Source organism: Triturus cristatus, chromosome 4_2 (assembly GCF_964204655.1).
Source record: "Triturus cristatus chromosome 4_2, aTriCri1.1, whole genome shotgun sequence".
Lineage (NCBI taxonomy): Eukaryota > Metazoa > Chordata > Amphibia > Caudata > Salamandridae > Triturus > Triturus cristatus.
Window position 1 is genome coordinate 380,308,071 of NC_140586.1, and position 18,669 is coordinate 380,326,739.

At 45.3% G+C, this 18,669-nt stretch overlaps 1 protein-coding gene across 1 annotated transcript in view; it reads left to right on the top strand.

Annotated features, from left to right (window-relative positions):
• The window catches only part of ZBTB41 (zinc finger and BTB domain containing 41), a 207,527-nt gene that overhangs the window by 109,439 nt on the left and 79,419 nt on the right, over window positions 1-18,669 (top strand). Inside the window, exon 9 of the mRNA XM_085601841.1 lies at window positions 14,797-14,902. Within this exon, the coding sequence (XP_085457967.1) occupies window positions 14,797-14,902 (106 nt within the window). The remainder of the gene's footprint in view (window positions 1-14,796; window positions 14,903-18,669) is intronic.

The window sequence follows — 18,669 nt, forward strand, 5'->3', positions numbered from 1 at the left end:
CCCCTAAAGCATAAAGGGAGAAGACGTTCCCGAAAGTGAACTAAATTCTTTGGAGGTCATAATAGCCTTCCCATTGACAAACAAGCATTGGCATAGCCAATAGGTCTCGCCTTTGGGACCTTAGAAGTGTTTAGCAATGCAGTACATTATCTCCCACTGACATGCCCACACACTGCGAGCCTTAAATAATATAGCTCCACATACCTCGGAAGAGCGCCGAGAAGTATGTTTTTTGCCTCCGCTAGGCTCGACCTATTTGTGCAGACACATAAAATGGGGGTGGGGGTGTTTGGTGGGGAGAGGGCTGTGCCAGAATAAATCAAAACATTGCCTGATAATGTGGAGTCTTATGAGCACGCTGTTTCTGTGTGTCATGTGCCCAGGCTTCACAGTGAACACTGAACGTATGTGGACTGCAATCGCATTACGTCACCCATCCGACGTTGTGTAACAGGGCCTATCGGCGTTTCATTTGTTAGGTGATTAAACAAATAATAACATTATCAATGTCTAAGCCATATCAAAAGCCACCATATGTCTTTATAGGGGAATTGAAATAAAAAGAATCTGGATTTCACCGGTGTACGATACATCGCGTTTCGAGTGAGGAGAAGTATTTAGAGCGTTAGAGCACGCTAAACTGCCTCTATGCGCTTGCTGCAGTGCCCAGTGGCACGTAACCCTGGCGTTCACCCTCTTTGCAAGTTCCCCCAAATGTTGGTGCAAATTGGAAAATAAATCAAAAGAGAAAAAGTAATTTGCCCAAGATCACACAATTTTGTCTAGTGGTTAAACTGGGAATAGAATTCAGATTTCCTGGTTTCTATAGCTACTAAACAGCATTCTTCTTGTGCGATTAAGTGATGTAAGACATTTACAGTATCTGTGTGTGGGTAATGACTTGGTTCTTAGCTGTGTAAAAAGGAATGAGCCATGAGGTCTTCTCCCTTGGGTAAAGGACAAGTGGGTGTAAGTCAGTTTTTCACACCTTACGTAGTGTATGGCGGACAAAATAGAAGACACGCCCCCCCACCCCCGTCCTTGTGTATTAGGCACCTAGAAATGTAATTAAACCTTACCAAACTTTCTGCACCTATTTTTTTCCCTGTGATCCATTTTTAATGTCAGTCTGCATCATAAAAAGTGCAACAATTGGCTTTGACATTTGCACATAACTAGTTTCCCAAAGTGCATTGATCGTGTAAACAAACTGGGGCAAAAAGGCCAACACCTCTGACCAATATTGCCACCGGATTTTAACGGATTGTGTACTGACTAATACTGTGTTCTTATATCATGTAATGGTTTTAATTAACTAAATTAATAAACTTTTAATGTTGCCACCGCCGGTAGGGGGCATATCCCTACTCCCTAAAGGCACTGGCAGTCTTGAACCCTGGCTCACAGGCAAATCTGCTTATACATGACGTGGGGCCTCTTCTAATCATCTGGTTGGTAAACATGGGCTGCTCTAATCTGACAAACGCTGTTGCCAGCACTGGTGGCGGGACAGATTGTCTGTCCCACACCTCCTTGGTAAATAAGCTCCCTGCTCGCATTTCATCATCTCAGCAACAGCTTGTGCAACCGGCACAATACGTACGATAATATCACAGGCCCGGACTCCTCCATCCCCTGCAGGCTCAGCGCGTGCCAGCGCCACAACAAAGCCGTCGCGCAAGCACGCGCAGGAGAGATACGCTTCAGCCCCGGCCCGCTCCATTCCGCTCCCTGGGACTTGTTTACGAAGAATGTAATTTATTGTGCTTTTTTAGCCAATACCCGGAGACCAGCTTCTTGGAAGGGGTTGAACCTTAGTTGTGTTTATCGTACATTTTCTGTGTCATTATTTGGACTACCGCTTCAAGTTTCCAAGAGCACAGGCAGCCGACGAAGGGGACGGCAGGAAACAGAGAGGGGTGGGAAGTGAGACAAAGCGGCTAACTTCACAACAAGCAAGGGCTGTTATCAGGTAGTTTCGGCAGAAACATGAGGGTTGTTTGCATTCTGGCCGGCGAGGCACACAGCAAATACTTTGTTACTGGTGAAAACATTAAAGAAAGCAACCCCTCCCCCCCCCCCCCCCCCCCCATCCCCCAGCTGCAGCGCCCCGCAAGTGGTGCGCGCGCGCTTGTGTGAAATCTGACACATAACAGATGGCACACTGAGCGCCGCTGCTCATAACCGCAAGCCGTAGGCCGTGGGTGGAGTCCAAAGTGATTCCAAGAGGTCGTTTTCCTAGAGCAGCGCATGCGCGCTGTGCTAGGCTCGACCTAAAAAGGGTCCAGGAACTGACAGAGCAACTTTGCCTTCACCAGAAATGTCAGAGTCTGACAGTAATGAGTGGAGAGACTATTGGGCATTATGGCATCTTGCACATCCTTAATGCCCCATGCAAGGCTTCTTATGAGATTACTTCAGTAGTGGCTGTAACACCAATGGAAACAGATGCACCCTGGAGTCTGGAGGATCTAGCAGTTGTCACAGACAGAGCATACAAGGAAATATAGTTGCGGAACACAAATATCATTACAGTGGGAAGACGGCTCAAGCAGCCATCTCCATCTGTCGCCATACCACATGAAGTCAGGAGCTCACATGGGAAAACTGGACATCAGGGCCCTATGGAATCCAGGGGAGCCAGTGAAACATAAATATGTTAGAGCATGAAACTATCATTCTATCCCCGAAATCCTTCCAAGCACACTTAAGGGGGGGGGGGGGGAGAAAAAGAGTTCACATTCGACACAACCTCCATGTTCTTCCTCAGTAAACAGGGATGGATAAAGTCACATTTGCTGTCAAAACTAGCACAGGCCATATAAATAAAAAAAATGTAAATTTGTAAAGCGCACAGCAACCCACAGGCATCCCGGCGCTGGGGGCCGCCGGGAAGATTAAGGGAGCTATTGCCCAGAGTCACATGGTGCTGGGCTGACCTGCCACCGGTGCCGGGGATCGAACCGTGATCCCCAGCGTCCGACGTCAGTCGCCCTGACCGCTGCACCACACCTCTTCCCCAGTGATTCTAGTGACATGTCTCTTGAGGACCTAGAATTTGATCACCTGTAAAAGCCATGGAGATCCTAAACAAGGCCAGAAGGCCTACCAATAGGACTGCAAAGTGGAACTACTTCATACACTAGTGTAACACGAAAAGACCCAGGAAAAGCTGGGGTCGAGACTCTACTATTGTCAAGTACATCACTCACCTATTAGATGAGTGACTTTCCTACACCACTATGATGAACATCTGTCGTAGTGGCATTTACAAAAGAAAGTAATAGAAAGGAGTTTTTTCAACACACCGGTCATCAGAAGATTCCTGTAGGGAGCAAAGAGAACAGCGCCACCAAGGTTAGCCCCCACAACAATGTGGAACCTAATCCTAGTGCTGCCACAGCTCATGACACCACTCTTTGAGCCCCTGCATAACATGGGATGCAAGCACTTAACACTCAAGAGAGTGGTAATCAGAACTAACCTGCAGTTTCTTCCAAAGTTTGTGTAGCACTATCATATCAACAAGGCCATGCAGTTACCTGCTTTTTTCCAACAACCTAAATCAAAAGCAGAAAGGACTCTTCAAAAATTGAATGTCAAAAGGGCCGTCATGTGTTACCTACGGGTAACAGAATCAATCTGGAAAGGTAGCCACTTTTTCATTTCCTTTTCTCCTACAAGCAAAGGTTTCCCGGTCACGAAGGGAGCTATCGGAAGACGGATAGTCCAGACAATCCTTTAAGTCAGCAGTAGTAGCACTGAAAGAAAGAAAAACCACTAATATGAAAAAGAGAGAAATGTGCTTTCATTGCTAACATGTCTATAAACTAAGTCTGCATGGTGGCCACATGGACTTCCGGTCACACCTTCACAAAACATTACTGCTTGGACAGAGAAGCTAACAAGATAGTTCAGGTCGGAGAGAAATTACTGAGCCACCTGTTTGTAAATGCACACTCAGTTCTACCCAGCATTCCAAGGTAAAGATATCACTTCAAACTCAATGTGAATCTGGAGAAGATTCACACTGCAAAACAAAATGGTTAAGTACCTTTTGGCGTAGTTTGCAGCTTGAAGAATTTTCTAGATTCACATGCTAACGGCCCATTTCCCCAAACTAAGGTGAATTTACAACAGTGGGAGTTAAGAGTATGCTTTTAGGGAAAAGTAAGCCATACCTTCAAGAAGGTCCCCAAAAGGGAAAATAGAATCGTAGGATGGTGACCATGCCAAGAGGCTCCCAGGACATGCATCTGATGTCTTCCAAGGTGGGACATGACACTAAATGGTGGACCACATGATTATACCCAAAAAAGAGAGGGAGAAGGAACTAAAAGAGACAATTCTGGATCCAACCGCTAAATGGTAAAATAATGCACTGCATGTGGAACTCGAAAATTCTACAAGTTGCACAACTGTTCCTACAGGTAAATAACCATTTCGTTTTGATCTTGTGCTTGTCAATACTTTCATGATTTTGTGATCCATTCTTCTTTGATTAAAAAGCCATTCCTCTATGGACCACTTCTTGTGAACAAGTTCATCATGTACTGTTATTGACATTAACAATATTCTAGCTGCGGGTCTTTCTAGAGAGCAGAGAGACATTTGTCTCCCTTGACCGCAGGCTTCAGAACAGGGAAGAGTCCCCTGCAGATTGGAATCATTTACTGAGTCTTTTGTTGGTGCTGTTTTTGATCCTTGGAAGTTTTGACTCAAAGGGATTTGATTGCTTGGAGCATTTCACCTTCTTCTCTGATTAAAGGGGACATGCTCTCTTTTGATCTAATGTTAAATTACACTTGGGTGGACATGTCGACTTGAGGACAGCACCATATTTCCTTTTTCTTTGGGTGAATCGGAACAATTTAAAGGGTTGTCCTTAGTATCCTAAAGAGACATCGAAGGACTTGAACTTAAGATTGCGTAACACCTTTTCACTTGCCATTCACATCCCCTCCTTTCATTGCAGAACATCCAGCCTATCACACATGTGAATGTTCGTGCCAGGATACTCTTCGTTTTTTCTTTTTTTTCCTTTGCCCATCAGTAGCTTTTCACATGCCTATTTAGGGGATCATAAATCCTTTTTATTCTTTCGGATATATTGTTATTTAAAGAACAGATATGGTGTTCAGAATGGGGCAGTGGTACTATGATGTAGACCATAGGCATCACTTGGTCCCAGAACACAAACATAAAATGCAGTAAAGGTATCGATACAGCAAAGTTGTAATCATATATCCGTTGGGAACTGCAGCTCCCTAATCTGTCCACTGATTAATTTGTTCCTTTTACTTATAGCCAGTATGGTTTTGACCCTGCGCAATTCTTTAGCCAGAGAGAGCCCATCGGCTGTAGCCAGTGAATGACAGCCCTTAAGGCCAGTAGCATGCATACGGCTGCTAGTTTATACTTGATTTTTTCCTTCTTCTGAGAGGGTGTAAAGAGTGAATTGCTAAACAATGGAATAACTCTCTAAGGAAGTCCCTATTATCTAATAGGCTCCGGTAGATTTGCCTTCCTGTACAGTCCCAGACCATAGATTTATAAACTGCAGTATGCTGATATCTCAGACATGAATCTGGTCTATATGGAGGCATCCTATGCCGCTAAGTTGGAGTTATATTTACCTTGTGCAAGAAGCAATTCGTACTTATCCTATCCAACTCTGAGCTGAAATCCTCTCGACCCCCGAACAAGGTCCACGCCTAACTGAAGCTCATGGTCCAAGTTGAAGGAGACTCAGATAGAGCCATGTCATCACCACGGAGCTGCACCCCAGTGCTCCAATGTGTCTGTTCTGATTAATCAGCATCAACCAGGTTTCTCGGATGACAAAGGAGACAATGGGGATTGTTACCCACCAAACTAGGATGATAACAATCTCTACATGGATTTGCTGGAGTTCAGTGTGTTGAACACTCCCCGGATACTAGGTTGTGTTCTCCCACTAGCCCATCAACGAAAGAGAGTGCTACCTTTGCTCTGGTGCTAAGACAGGCAGTTGAGGTATTAGACTTACAGTTGTCATTTTTGGAAGGTAGGACCAACGTGTTAACTAAAAGTTTGCAACCTGGGCAGACTTCCTCAGAGCGTTTACTACCAATCGAGAATGTGCCATGTCAAAACCTTTGCAGACAGCACCTCTAACAAGGCTCTCTCTTGGAGACGCATTCTGGATAGTGTGGAGGAAGGTACTCCTGTACGCCTTTCTGCATCTGCCTCTCCTGCCCGGATTCTGAAGAAGATCCGGCACATCTGGGCGCAAGGCATCCTATTTGCTTTTGATGGGTTTAGGCAAGTGTGGGCCCTGGAACTTCTGAGCATGAGCATCTGTCTTTTGATCAGGCTATGGTTTCAGGAGGATCTCTTGTATCAGCAGCAGGGGCAGAGCCAGTCACCTGATCCTGTGCAATGTGCACCACATGGTGAGTGAGCAGCGGTAGTTGACTACGTTGCATATTCCCCCTAAGTTGTGGATGTCATCCTTGCTCTCTAAAGTCTGCTTATGCCAGGTGCTGAGACAACTTTATTGCCTGGTGTACACTCCCATTACTAACCTGTTACAGGCCAAGCTGTCAGATGTCCCTGGCCCACGAAGGAGTTGCAGTTGGCAACATTAAAGGCTATTTATCTGCCCTTTTGGCCTTTTTCCATTTGCCTGACCAAGTGGCCCTGTTCCAATGTTGTGATGAGGTTTATAAAAGGTTTGACATGTTTCACCCCACACCCTTTGTGATACCACAGTGGGATCGGTTTGGTCATCCCTTTCCTCATGTACATTCCCTTCAAACCAATGCACAGCTATCCGCTACGTCTCCTGACTCTGAAGACCGTATTCCTGATCGTGGTAACTTCAGCTTCTCATGTGAGTGAACTCCAAGCTTTCTTGGTGCAGCCACCTTACACCACCTTTTTCCAAGGCAAAGTGTCAAGGACGAGGACAGCTTTTTTCACATTGAGCAATCTGTTCTGCCTCTCCTCAAAATAGGAAGAGACTCCATTGATTAGACCCTAAGAGAGCCATGAGCTTTTACACTGTTCACACCAAAGACCATCAGGCGCATAATCAGCTTCTTGCGGGATTCTCTGAGGCAAAGAAAGGTCAGGCGTTGAAGAAAAGGATTTTGTCAATTTGGATGGTCCTCTGCATTTAGATTTGCCACGCTTTGGCCAGGAAACATCCCCCAGAAGGACTGAGAGCCCATTATATCGGGGGCCAACGCATTGGCACGCAGACTGCCTGTTCACTGATATCTGTCAGGCTGAGATGCGGACATCAGTGTTCACAAAGTACTACTGCCTTGACAGGTTCAACTGGAAAGGCATTCTGCCTGCTCAGTCCTACAGGACATTTTATTCTGAGCCATTCCACAGACCCACCCTCTTGGGTGGTACTGCTTTGGTAGAAGTTCTAAAGGTGAGGAATCTGCAGTCAGAAGAAGTTACTTACCTTCAGTAATGCTCTTATTGGTGGCTACTGTAACCACAGATTAATCTCTCCTACCCTCCCAGTTCTCAGGAAGTGTCTCATTTTTTTGATCTAAAGAGGTCCCAAATTATAAATCTGCACATTGGTACCTCTAAATATTGTAGAGTTACCCGTCTAAGGAGGCAGTCAGTCAAAAAAGAAACTGACGTCGACATGCATGGGTGGTGCTTATGTGCGGCTCCATTGTCACTTCCAGGAAGGAACACAGTCAACACAGAGTCGCACCGGCACACAGAAGCAATACTGTTCAAATCTTTCGGATCATATCTGGCACCTGGGATATTCTAAAGGTGAGGAATCTGCGATTAGAGTATGTACCAAAAAGAACGTTACTGAAGGTACAAATGGAACAACTTGGGTATTCATAGCCTCCACAGAAATAACGGCACTCATCAAATTAACTAAGTCTGCTACTGGACCAAAGTGAGTCTGTAGGGAAGGAGTATGTATTGACAGCAGGGTGTTTACAACATTATTCATCAAGCAGTACATATTACTGCTGCACTTTGGTCTTAAAATACAGTATCAGTGCTGGAAACCTCTTCCAAAGTCTGTCCAGCACACATTTGAAGTTCCCTGCTCATTTTATTGGAGACGTCTTAAAGAGGCGAAGCACCTCAACCAGCGCCTTGTAAAATGCAGATTCCACCAAATTGGTGGCATAAGCGTACAGTAACTCATCCCCTGTCTTGCTGACATTCCAGTTAGTTTACCGTTTTTCTGATCATTTAAGTATGTTTCATGTAGTATGAGCATTCAGTAACTCATCCCCCTGGTTTAATACCTGCGCACATATGAGTACTTTTTAGGTAATCATCTAGCCCTCACACATTCCACCATAACATCATAATTGCCATAATTACTCTGTATTGTTAATAAAATCAACAGCGCTGCACATCACCGCATGAAGCACCACGATGACCTTTACACATGCCGGAGCACCAAACACTGTCAATAAAAAGAAGAAACGATTGCGCTTTCCTTTTAGGGTGATTATCCAAATGAAAACAAGACCAAGACAAAGTGCTAGTGGGGCAGCCAGCAAGTACCTCACCTGCATACACCACCCTACTCCCATAGAAACTAAAAACAAGCATTGGCATAGCCAATAGGTCTCGCCTTATAAGTGTTTTCAGCCATGCAGCATATTATCCTGGGTGCTGTGCCGCCATGAATTGAAGAGCTATACAACTACTATACACTGAGTCATGAAGTCTGATTCAGAATACATGATTGCCTCTGCCTCGCGCTTCTTTCTTGGTGGCATTATGATAACAAACACTGGGAAAGCTCTTGTGATGTCAGATGCAATTGGCACCAGAAGCCAGTCTATACAGCAACATTTGAGGGAGGCTGAAGTATCTGCTTTACAAGTAATAAAATGGAAGCGTTACCAAACTAGTGTTACCCGCTGGCTGATGTTGACCTGGGAAGAGATTTTATCTGGTGACAGTCCCCTGAATTTTGGATAGTGAATGAGTCTTAATCAGTGTAAATTGCCCAAAATCACGATATATTGGGGTGACGCTAGTTCTGTAATGGGATGTTATCCTTTGAAATACCCCAGCTATAACCCCAAGTGTCGATTGTGTAAAAGTTGTATTCAATATAAGCTATACAGTTAATAAGATTATAACAGCTGCTGCCAGCAATGATATTATAGTGTGAGGTGTGCGTTTGTGTTTTAAAGTAAGAACAAGGAGAGAAAAATAAATACAGGAGCAGAAGATAGCAAGCATGGAAATGCACGCAGCAACAGTGAAATAAAGCCGGGCTGAAGAGGGCAGTTAAACTAAGAAAGTATAGGAGAGTGGGGTTGTAGAAAGGAAGCAAACCCAGAGAAAGGTTAGAGAAAGGATAAGAAAAAAAGCTACGTTTTTGGAAGGAATATGGGGAAATGCTTAGCAGCTGCGAGCAATAATACAGTGTAAGGTGTGCGGTCGGTTTTGATCCAGCTTTTCCACCACAAAATCAAGAGTATCTACGACAGCTTCGACAAAGACAACCAACACACTGAACCCTCACCAACCACCCCCGACACCCTGAAGCCAGCGATCGACAACTGGACAGCCCTCACCACCGAAGACACAGTGAAGACGGTGAAGTCAATCCACTCCGGGGCCCCCACGGCCCCCTGCCCCCACCACATTTTCAACAGGACCCTCAACTGGATCCGCTCCTTCCTCTCCGGCAGAACGCAGCGGGTCAGACTCCCCCCTTTCCTCTCGGACCCTACTACCTGCGGAGTCCCCCAGGGGTCCTCCCTCAGCCCTATGCTCTTCAACGTCTACATGGCTCCGCTCGCCCCCATCGTCAGAACCTATAGACTCAACATTGTGTCATACGCAGACGACACCCAACTCATCCTCTCCCTATCCAACGAACCCAACACCGCCAGACACAACTTTCGAGAAGGCATGGAAGCCGTCGCCAAATGGATGAAAAACAGCTGCCTACAACTAAACACCAACAGAACGGAAGTACTCATCATGGGCCCAAACCCAGATGCCTGGAACGACACCTGGTGGCCCCCCGCCCTCGGAAGCCCGCCCACCCCCGTGGACCACGCACGCAACCTGGGAATCATCCTGGACTCAGAGCTCAAAATGGACGCCAGATCAACTCTGTCTCGTCCTCCTGCTTCCACACCCTCCGCCTCCTACGTAAGACCTTCAAATGGATCCCCCTCGAACACAGAAAGACCATCACTCACGCCCTGGTCAACAGCAGGCTCAACTACGGCAACGCACTCTATGCCGGAATAAACAAAAACCTCACCCACAAGCTACAGAACATCCAAAACGCCGCCGCAAGACTGGTCCTCAACCTGCCAAGACAATGCCACATCTCCCAGCACCTGTGGACACTCCACTGGCTCCCCATCGAAGCTAGAGTCACCTTCAAGATGCTAACCCACGCTCACAAGGCCCTCCACGACACCGGGCCAGCATACCTGAATAGCCAACTCAAATTCTACTCACCCCAAAGGACCCTATGATCAGCCCAGCTCTCCTACGCCGTGGTCCCCCACACCAGAAAGACCAGATCGGGAGGCCGCTCCTTCCGCACGGCCAGAGCCTGGAACGACCTTCAGTTCCTCAGACAGATAACATCGCTCCCCATCTTCGCAAGAAACCTCAAAACTTGGCTCTTCGACAGACCCCCTCCTTGATGGACTGGAAGCTGCGATTTCCCCCCCCCCCCACCCACCCCCCACCCCCCACCCCCACCGCCTTGAGACCCTTACGGGTGAGTAGTCCCGCTTAACAAACACTTGATTTGAAGTAAGAACAAAAGTAAAGACAGGAGCAGAAGAAATGCTAGCAGGGACATGCACGCAGTGATGTGTTTATGAATTAATTCTACTGATTAACCTTCCTTGCCCCTCCATTTGCGGTCAGAACTGCAAGAAACACAGTAAAGGAACTTTGGACCTTCAGAAATCCACATTAGATTGTAAATTAGCAGTGCAACTAAAGACTGTTGAAAGCGTTCCAGAGACGCTTGCTCAGAGAATCGAGTGGAGTCGGAGTGTACATTCCCTGTAATAATGTGCAATCTCCCTATGGATTTGGGGCAGCTACTAGCAAGTAAAGCCAGCATCCTGAGAGGAGTGTAACCCCACTCTTGGCAATTCTTGGTAGCTCTTTATGTATAGAGTGCAGGTTAAAGGCGGTTTTACTCGTATGAAAGTGGTGCGGAGACTAATATAAACCTAAAGGCAGCGTTACTCATATTAAAGTGTTACGGTGTGGCGACGAATATAAACCAAAAATGTTTCACCGTTTCAAAGGAACTCCCTCTGTTTTTTCATGGCCTGCATGTAATCAGGAAGGCTCATGATCTTTGAACCTTTATATTGGGTGGTAGCTGCCTGCTGAACCTGCTTAAAGATGGCAGAACAGTCCTGGTAATCCGTGACCCTAGCAGTCACCATTCATGGAGGGGCCCATGACCTGGTCACTGGGAGCAGTGCTTTATGGGCTTGGAGAAAAATATGAAGTGATCCTCCGGTTACAGCATATTGATTATCTAAGAGTCCAGGAACAGTTTTGACTGAGTTTCTTGAAATCCTATCAATCTGAGGCTGTTTGTTTTGGACGCTTCTCTGCATCCTCCATTTGCACCACTAGAGTATGACTATCTTCCTAAAGTCTAATGGGACCCGTTTGTGTTTTCTATTATATTCAATGTCACCTCCATAAGAGCCACTGTGTTTGCTTTTGTTCTATTTGACAATATCTGAGGTCTGCACGAATCAAGTTCTTTTCGATTGACATGCTTTCTTTCTTCTGATCTAGTCCGACTCTATAATGGGATTCATGAGGTCCGCGATCGTGTCTTTGATGCTCCCATTACAGATGCTGCTGATACCACGGTCCTATGTGACGTTGACTCCGTCCATCATCTCTTTGTGTTTGCCTTGTTCGCCCTCAGGTGGCAGGGTATGCCCAGACGTGGGACCCTTTCTCATTTTGCCATTGGATTCAAGCTAGTCTGGTTGATGAGGTGTTACCCCGAAACCGGTCCCTGGATGCTTGTTTCCGGTCTAGGGAAGAACTGGCTTGGCAGTTCGGCTGGTCTGTTCCCATGAGGAACAGGGTCAAGACTGATTTGCAAATGGCTGGGTCTGAACTGGGGTGGCAAAGTAAGCTAAAGAACAATGATGGATTCAAACCAGATCTGTGACTGGGGGCGAGTGTCTGGATAGTTTCAGCGCTCCATCCATCCTCTCCTTGTGTTTGCTTTGTTTACATGTAGCCATTACAGATCTGAGGAGCTAGAGTTAATTTTACTTAAGAAGTGCATGTCACTGTGTCATTGAAACCAAACTGTACTTGGCTAATGGGCCCATGATGAGGGAAACACCTTTCCTGGGTTGCCTGTGTTCTGGTTCAAGGAGGATATGGCCTGGCAGTTTGGGCTGGACTTTTTCTATGAGGAGGAGGGTCAAGACTGATTTGCATATGGCTGGGTCCAAACTGAGGTGCCATGGTGAGAAAAAGAACAATGGGTTGGTATGCTACCCCGAGCAATTGCTAGTGGTTAGACAAATTGCAAGCACTCCTCTCATCAACTTTTGTGTGTTTCATTTACCGTCCTAAGTGGCATGGGTATGCCCAGACGTGGGTTCCGTGCTCACTGTGTCACTGGAACCAAGCTGTACCTGTACTTGATACTATACCTTGTACAAGTTTGTCCTAAAGTGTCTTCCCAACAATACTTTTCCTGGGTGTGCCCTGGGGGACTTTCAGTCTTCTTACCCAGAGCTCATTCCGAGGTTTCTTCCATGTCTGTTTATACTAGGAAACTGAAGAATATCCCTCATTATGACAGGATACCAATGATGGGTTTAACTCCACATTATTTCGCCTCAACCACAGGTCAGTATCTCTCGACTGATACCGTTTGAATTCCCCTTTATTTCACATTCTCCTTCTCCAATGCACTCAGTCACCCAGTAAACATTATGAATTCATGGTGTGCTGGATTAACCTAGCATCAGTTCAGCATGTGTGAACGAAAAACCACAGAAACGCCTCAATGTGACATGGAAGCCTAACACAGGAGCATTCTCCGAGGTGCCGGTACCATGAACTGTTTACTTGGTGGCTTCACATCCTGATTTACCATGTGAGGGCATCTTCTCCCACTTAGAGATTTTTCTTCCATCCAAGACCTCTCCAACTAGTACCCACCAATCCATTGAAGAGTAATTTTCTTAAGACGTGCAATGTGACCTCTGACTTGACTGTGTGTTACAGAAAGCCCTCTTAGTGACAAGGTATCTTTATCCAACTATTCAAACCGACATCATATGCCGAGTGGCACTTATTTTTTCCCATTAAGGAAACAATCAAATATTATTTTCTCAACATATTTCTACTACTATAGACTTTATAAAGACACCTTTATCCTTTTAGTTGGACGATTATCTTAATTTATCTAATTGCTGATATTTCTGCCTCTGAATTCTTAGTAGTGGGTCCAGAGACTTCAGTCTTAAGGTCTCCTGTGTTAAGATCTTTCTTCTCTGTGCCAAAGAATATTCAAGACACATCTGTATCCGGTTCGATATCCATTTGTTGATGTGTCCAGGCAGAGCCTCTGTTAGTTTGGACCTCGTACTTGCTCATGTGCTCTGAGATGAGCACAAATGCTTGTCTTTTGGAATACAATTGATGGAACATTCCAAGTTCAAGAATTGGAGGGGTGCATCTGCTCAAGATCCTTGGTAGGGGGTGCATGGCTGTGAGCTCTCAATCCCAACATCACACATTTAGAAGTCAATATAGCATGTTCATCAATGATTTTAGAAGGCCGTTCGAGCAGTCTTACTTGTGGTGTGCACACATCATAACTTGGAGAGAGAAACCCCACTCTCTACCTAGTGGGTTCTCCACCTGATTGGCTGACAAGAACAATGGAGATCTGGGTATAACAACTCTAGCGAGGAGTGGCACTTCATTATTACCCCTCACTTCTGCAGAATCTCTTTGCATAGTTGCATTCCAACTCAGTTCTGTGGTACGTGCAGGGGTGGCAAGCAGAATTAGTGGTCACTGTGAAAAATGTGTGAAATTGATTATATTTCTGCATGATTGTTTCGAGTCTTGTTTTTTATTATATTTCTCTATTTTTCGTGTTCACCTTTCCCACAATCTTTAGTTATTTCGTGTGAGTTTCTACTTCTGCAGAGTGAAAATGAGATGGCATTTAATTTGTTACTCGCCAAGCCTCCTAGCCTGACCTGTAGGTTGGCGCATGTCATTTTAGCAGGTCCTAAAACAGTAACAATGGTTCTACATGATTTTAGGGTAAGATGTGAAAAGCCAGCTTAAGATTTGTGGATAGCAGCTGTTCGCTGATGTTCACAATGACAGAGATGACAAGAGTCGGTGGTTGCCTCTTCCAAAAAGGATGCTTTAGGTATTAGTTTTTTAAGAGCATTTATGTGGCATCTTTCAGCTTCATGCGCCCTGCACCGTTCCACATTTCCTACAGAGATCTTATAGTATGTTCTGGGGTTAACAATGTTACAGCTGTATCTGTGGTGAAGTCTCACCATTCATTTCTGTATCAACTAAGTAAGCTTTCTCTTAGCTTCAGTTTGAATAGGGCATAAGATATTCAGCTCCTTTTACTTCTAGGAAGTGTGTGCCTTTTGCTTTTCGGTGAAAATGTGTTTCTTATCCACTTATTGAATGTACTCAGGCATGTTCTTTCACAGCATAAATGGCGAAAAAACATTTAATGTATCTATTTTTTTCACAAGTTTGCATTTATTTTTCCTTAAGGTGAAAAGGCACATCAGTGTGAAGAATGTGGAAAATGCTTTGGTCGCCGGGACCACCTTACTGTTCATTATAAAAGTGTACATCTTGGAGAAAAAGTCTGGCAAAAGTAAGTGTTATGCATTAAATTGGCACATTACTTATTTTGACTTCAAGCAGTGTTGCATTGTTAGGATGTCAGCTGATCAATAGATTAATTGCAGCCAAACACGTTCCTGTATAGTTAGTGCAACACAACGAACGAGCATAGTTACTGTCTGTACTGTATAATAAGTGTGTGTCGAGTGTCATGATATCCTTATAGTAGCAGCGCATTGGAGTATGTGTACTTGTGCATTGTGGGCTTCAGGGGAGGTCATCCCAAAACCGAAACCTCTTCTTCGAAGAAAAGCAACTTGCAAGGTCTGCACCCAACGCTAGATGGCATGAGTGTGCACAGCACATGAATCTGCAGCAGTACAAACTGCAAACTGATTGGTACAGGTAAATGATCTTTTCCTTACACAGAATTTGTATAGTAGTTGCTGCTACATGCTTAAATATTCATGGTGTTGCAGATGACAGGTGCTATTCCATAAAGTCCAGTATCCACCTATAACAGTCTATATATTGAACCTATGCATACCAACCAATATGTCCCAATCCTATGTCAACTGAAGACCTCTATTACTCTATAATTTAGAATACATTTTGATTGCGTTATATTATTATGTAACTTTAAATAATAAATATATTGACACAGTTTATGGTGCACAAAATATGTATTTATTTTTAGGTGGCATGATGCTATAGAAAAACTCCTGACGTGCTTTTAAAATTTCGCTAGCACTATTCTGTAGTCATCTTCTCGCAATATCTTTCTTGCTGCATCTGTAATAGCTATTTTAATCTACATCCGTAAATCTAATTACATCTCTCTTAGCACTTGCAGAGAGTTCACGCTCCTAGCCTATAGTTTGAGGCGTGCAGAAAAGAAGAACGCTTTATTATATTCAGGATTGTACTGTTAAGCAAATGATCCCTACCTAGCCATGAGAGTTATGTGGTAAATGCTGTTCATAGCATGTTTCGCTGTAGATGCACATGCTCTGCCCAGTCCTGTGTCTAGGGTTGAGTACGGATGTTTGCAATTTGTTTTTCTTCTACAACTTTTCGAGCCATAAAATACAGCGTGACTCATCCCATAACCCACAATGCATCAGGGCAAAGACTCCACCTCAGATTGTTCTTTTCCGCCATCAGGCTCAGGCACTTCAGTGCAAGCTGCGGGACTGACAATGGCTTTACTATGATGATCAGTGCCGGATAGCAACCTCATAGAACTGACATAGTGCTGCGTCAACGTGACTTTCATGATACGGTCCCATTGTGAATGACAAGGGGTTGGCACTGGGGTTGGGGCTGGGCGTTATAGAGAAAACCCCCTTCCAATTCTGCCCTAAATGCAATTTATGATCCCCTGTTCTGACTAGCATCGGTTCTGTTTATTGTGCTTGTCTCCAGAGCACGAGTTGTCAGTCTGTTTTGGGTCCAGCTCCACCCACCGAGTCCTGTTGAACTAAAGATTGCCCCTTGGCTCTAGGAAAGCTTCTGGCCAAGGGCACCAAGCCGCAGCATCTAACCACACAATCTTGAACCCAAGTCTCTGAGAAGCCACGTTAGATCCTAAATTGGCTTCTAATTTGAGTCCAAGACCCATCCCGAGGCAGAAAAGGATTTCCATTGACTCGATCACGCTGAAAATCATCCTAAATTGGCTTCAAATTTGATTCCAAGACTCATTCAGAGGCAGCAAAGGATTTCTATTGACTCAACCACACTGAAAATCTTAGCTATGACACCTCCTGGGCCAGCTCACCAAACCTCAGGTACACAGGAGCTGGCTCATCTTTGAGGAACAGATATTGAAGGGGATAAAGTTCTTTCTGATCCCTAGGAAGAATAGTGGCAAGGCTACTAGTTTGCCACCACTGTCACCTACCTATAGGCTTTGCTCACCAGCAGCATCTCCTCAGCCTCACACACCAATAGCACCTCATCTGTCTCGCAGACCACAACATCCTCAATTTACACAGTTCTCTTCCCACACTGACCATACTGACTCGGCCCAAGGGACGCCTTATGAAACTTACAATCAGTATCGCAACACTGTCACATCTGGGGATGTGGAGGAACCTTTGGGAGGATTACCATGTTAATCCCCAAAACAACACTGAGCTATATCCTTACACTGTCCAGGTCTCTCCCGGATGACACCACTGCCAACCATGCTGTCCATACAAAGGATGGCACATCACCACAAGGTTAAGCTCCACATGGTCGAGGAAACTGGACATCTTGGCAAGACCGTCCCTAAGACTGAAAGATCAGTCCATTACCTGCTCATGCAAAACAACTTGGTGAAACGCTGTGGGAACATTTTAAAGGACGTGGTCCAGGCTGGAGTCGTCACCCTGAGGGTTGAAAACAGTTATAAGGCGTCCCAGATAACCCACTTAATATCATGGGCGAGGTCCTACATGAAGCTCTTGTGGTGCACACAGCAAGAAAAAGATCAGGCAATAAACGACCTCCAGATATAATGTCAAGATAATCAATGCTGCTGGAAGCGTGTGACTGTGGGAGCAACCACTCTGTTGAGGATTAACAATTAATTTGGACTGTTCTCCAGATACTACTCCGATTACTTGGAGGAGATGTTGTAATTGGTGACGGGGCTACCTGTTGCCTACATCAAGAGGTGCAGGAACTGGTTGTGGAAGGGGAGGGTGCTGCAGTGTGAACATTTGGTGTGACCTGCACTTTGCTGACAATACCTCCAAGGAGATCAATTCATGCATCTTGGTAAGACTTCACGACTGGCTGAGTATCCCAGGGGAACAAAACACCGCATCAGTGTCCGGTTTGAATAGGAGCATCTGTTCCACCCTCAGTTTGACTTGATGCTTGAAAATATTGAGAATGACAGAGAGACTGGCAAGGCTGAGGCCACACTGACAACCCAAACACCCACATCTGCCTTTTACAAACAGCACACAAAAGGAGGCCCAAAACCATCCATGCAAGGATATCACTAACAACAGTCATTTGAGGACACACATGTACCCAAGTCCTGGCTAGAGGTGGCTACCGTGGCAAGAGCAGAGGCAAGGATAGAGGTTGTTCCAGGAGGGATGCTTCTACCTCCAAACACGGACTCATTCGTCATTCCCCAAACACAGAACGCTTGTTGGCGGAAGGTTGAGGTTATCCTTTCCATAGGGAGGACATAACCTCTGAGAAATGGGAGGTGTGACGGGTACAGTAGAGTTGCTAACTGGAGTTCCACAAAATGGCACCAAACAAGCCACCTTGTCGCTGTGTAATAAGTCAGAACCATCTATGATTGAGAGGAAGAAGTGAAAGGGCTCCTCGTCAAAGGTACTATTGAGCTGGTGCCTCTTCACCAACTGGGTCACGGAGTTCCCTTTCTGTACTCCCTGATCCCCAAAAGAGACTAAACCTCACAGCTTACTATTCTAGATCACGTGGCACTAAACTGATACATCCTGTCGGAGCATTTTCACATGACCACCTTGCACGACATAATTCCTGTGGAAAACACTACAATTCAAAGTTCTACCCTCTGGGGTCACAACAGCCCCAAAGGCTTTTAGCAGATGTCTAGCAGACGTAGCTGCAGACTTGCACAGAAACGCCATCAATGTATTCCCTTCCTTAGACTATTGGTGATAAATAGGGCAGCAGCAGGTCCTCTCACTGTAAGAATGGTAATGAAACTGTTGGGTATGATGCCTTCATGCATCGCTGTAGTGCCACACACAAGGTTACATACGCTTCCACTGCAGGAGTGCTTAGCAAGGTAATGGTAATACG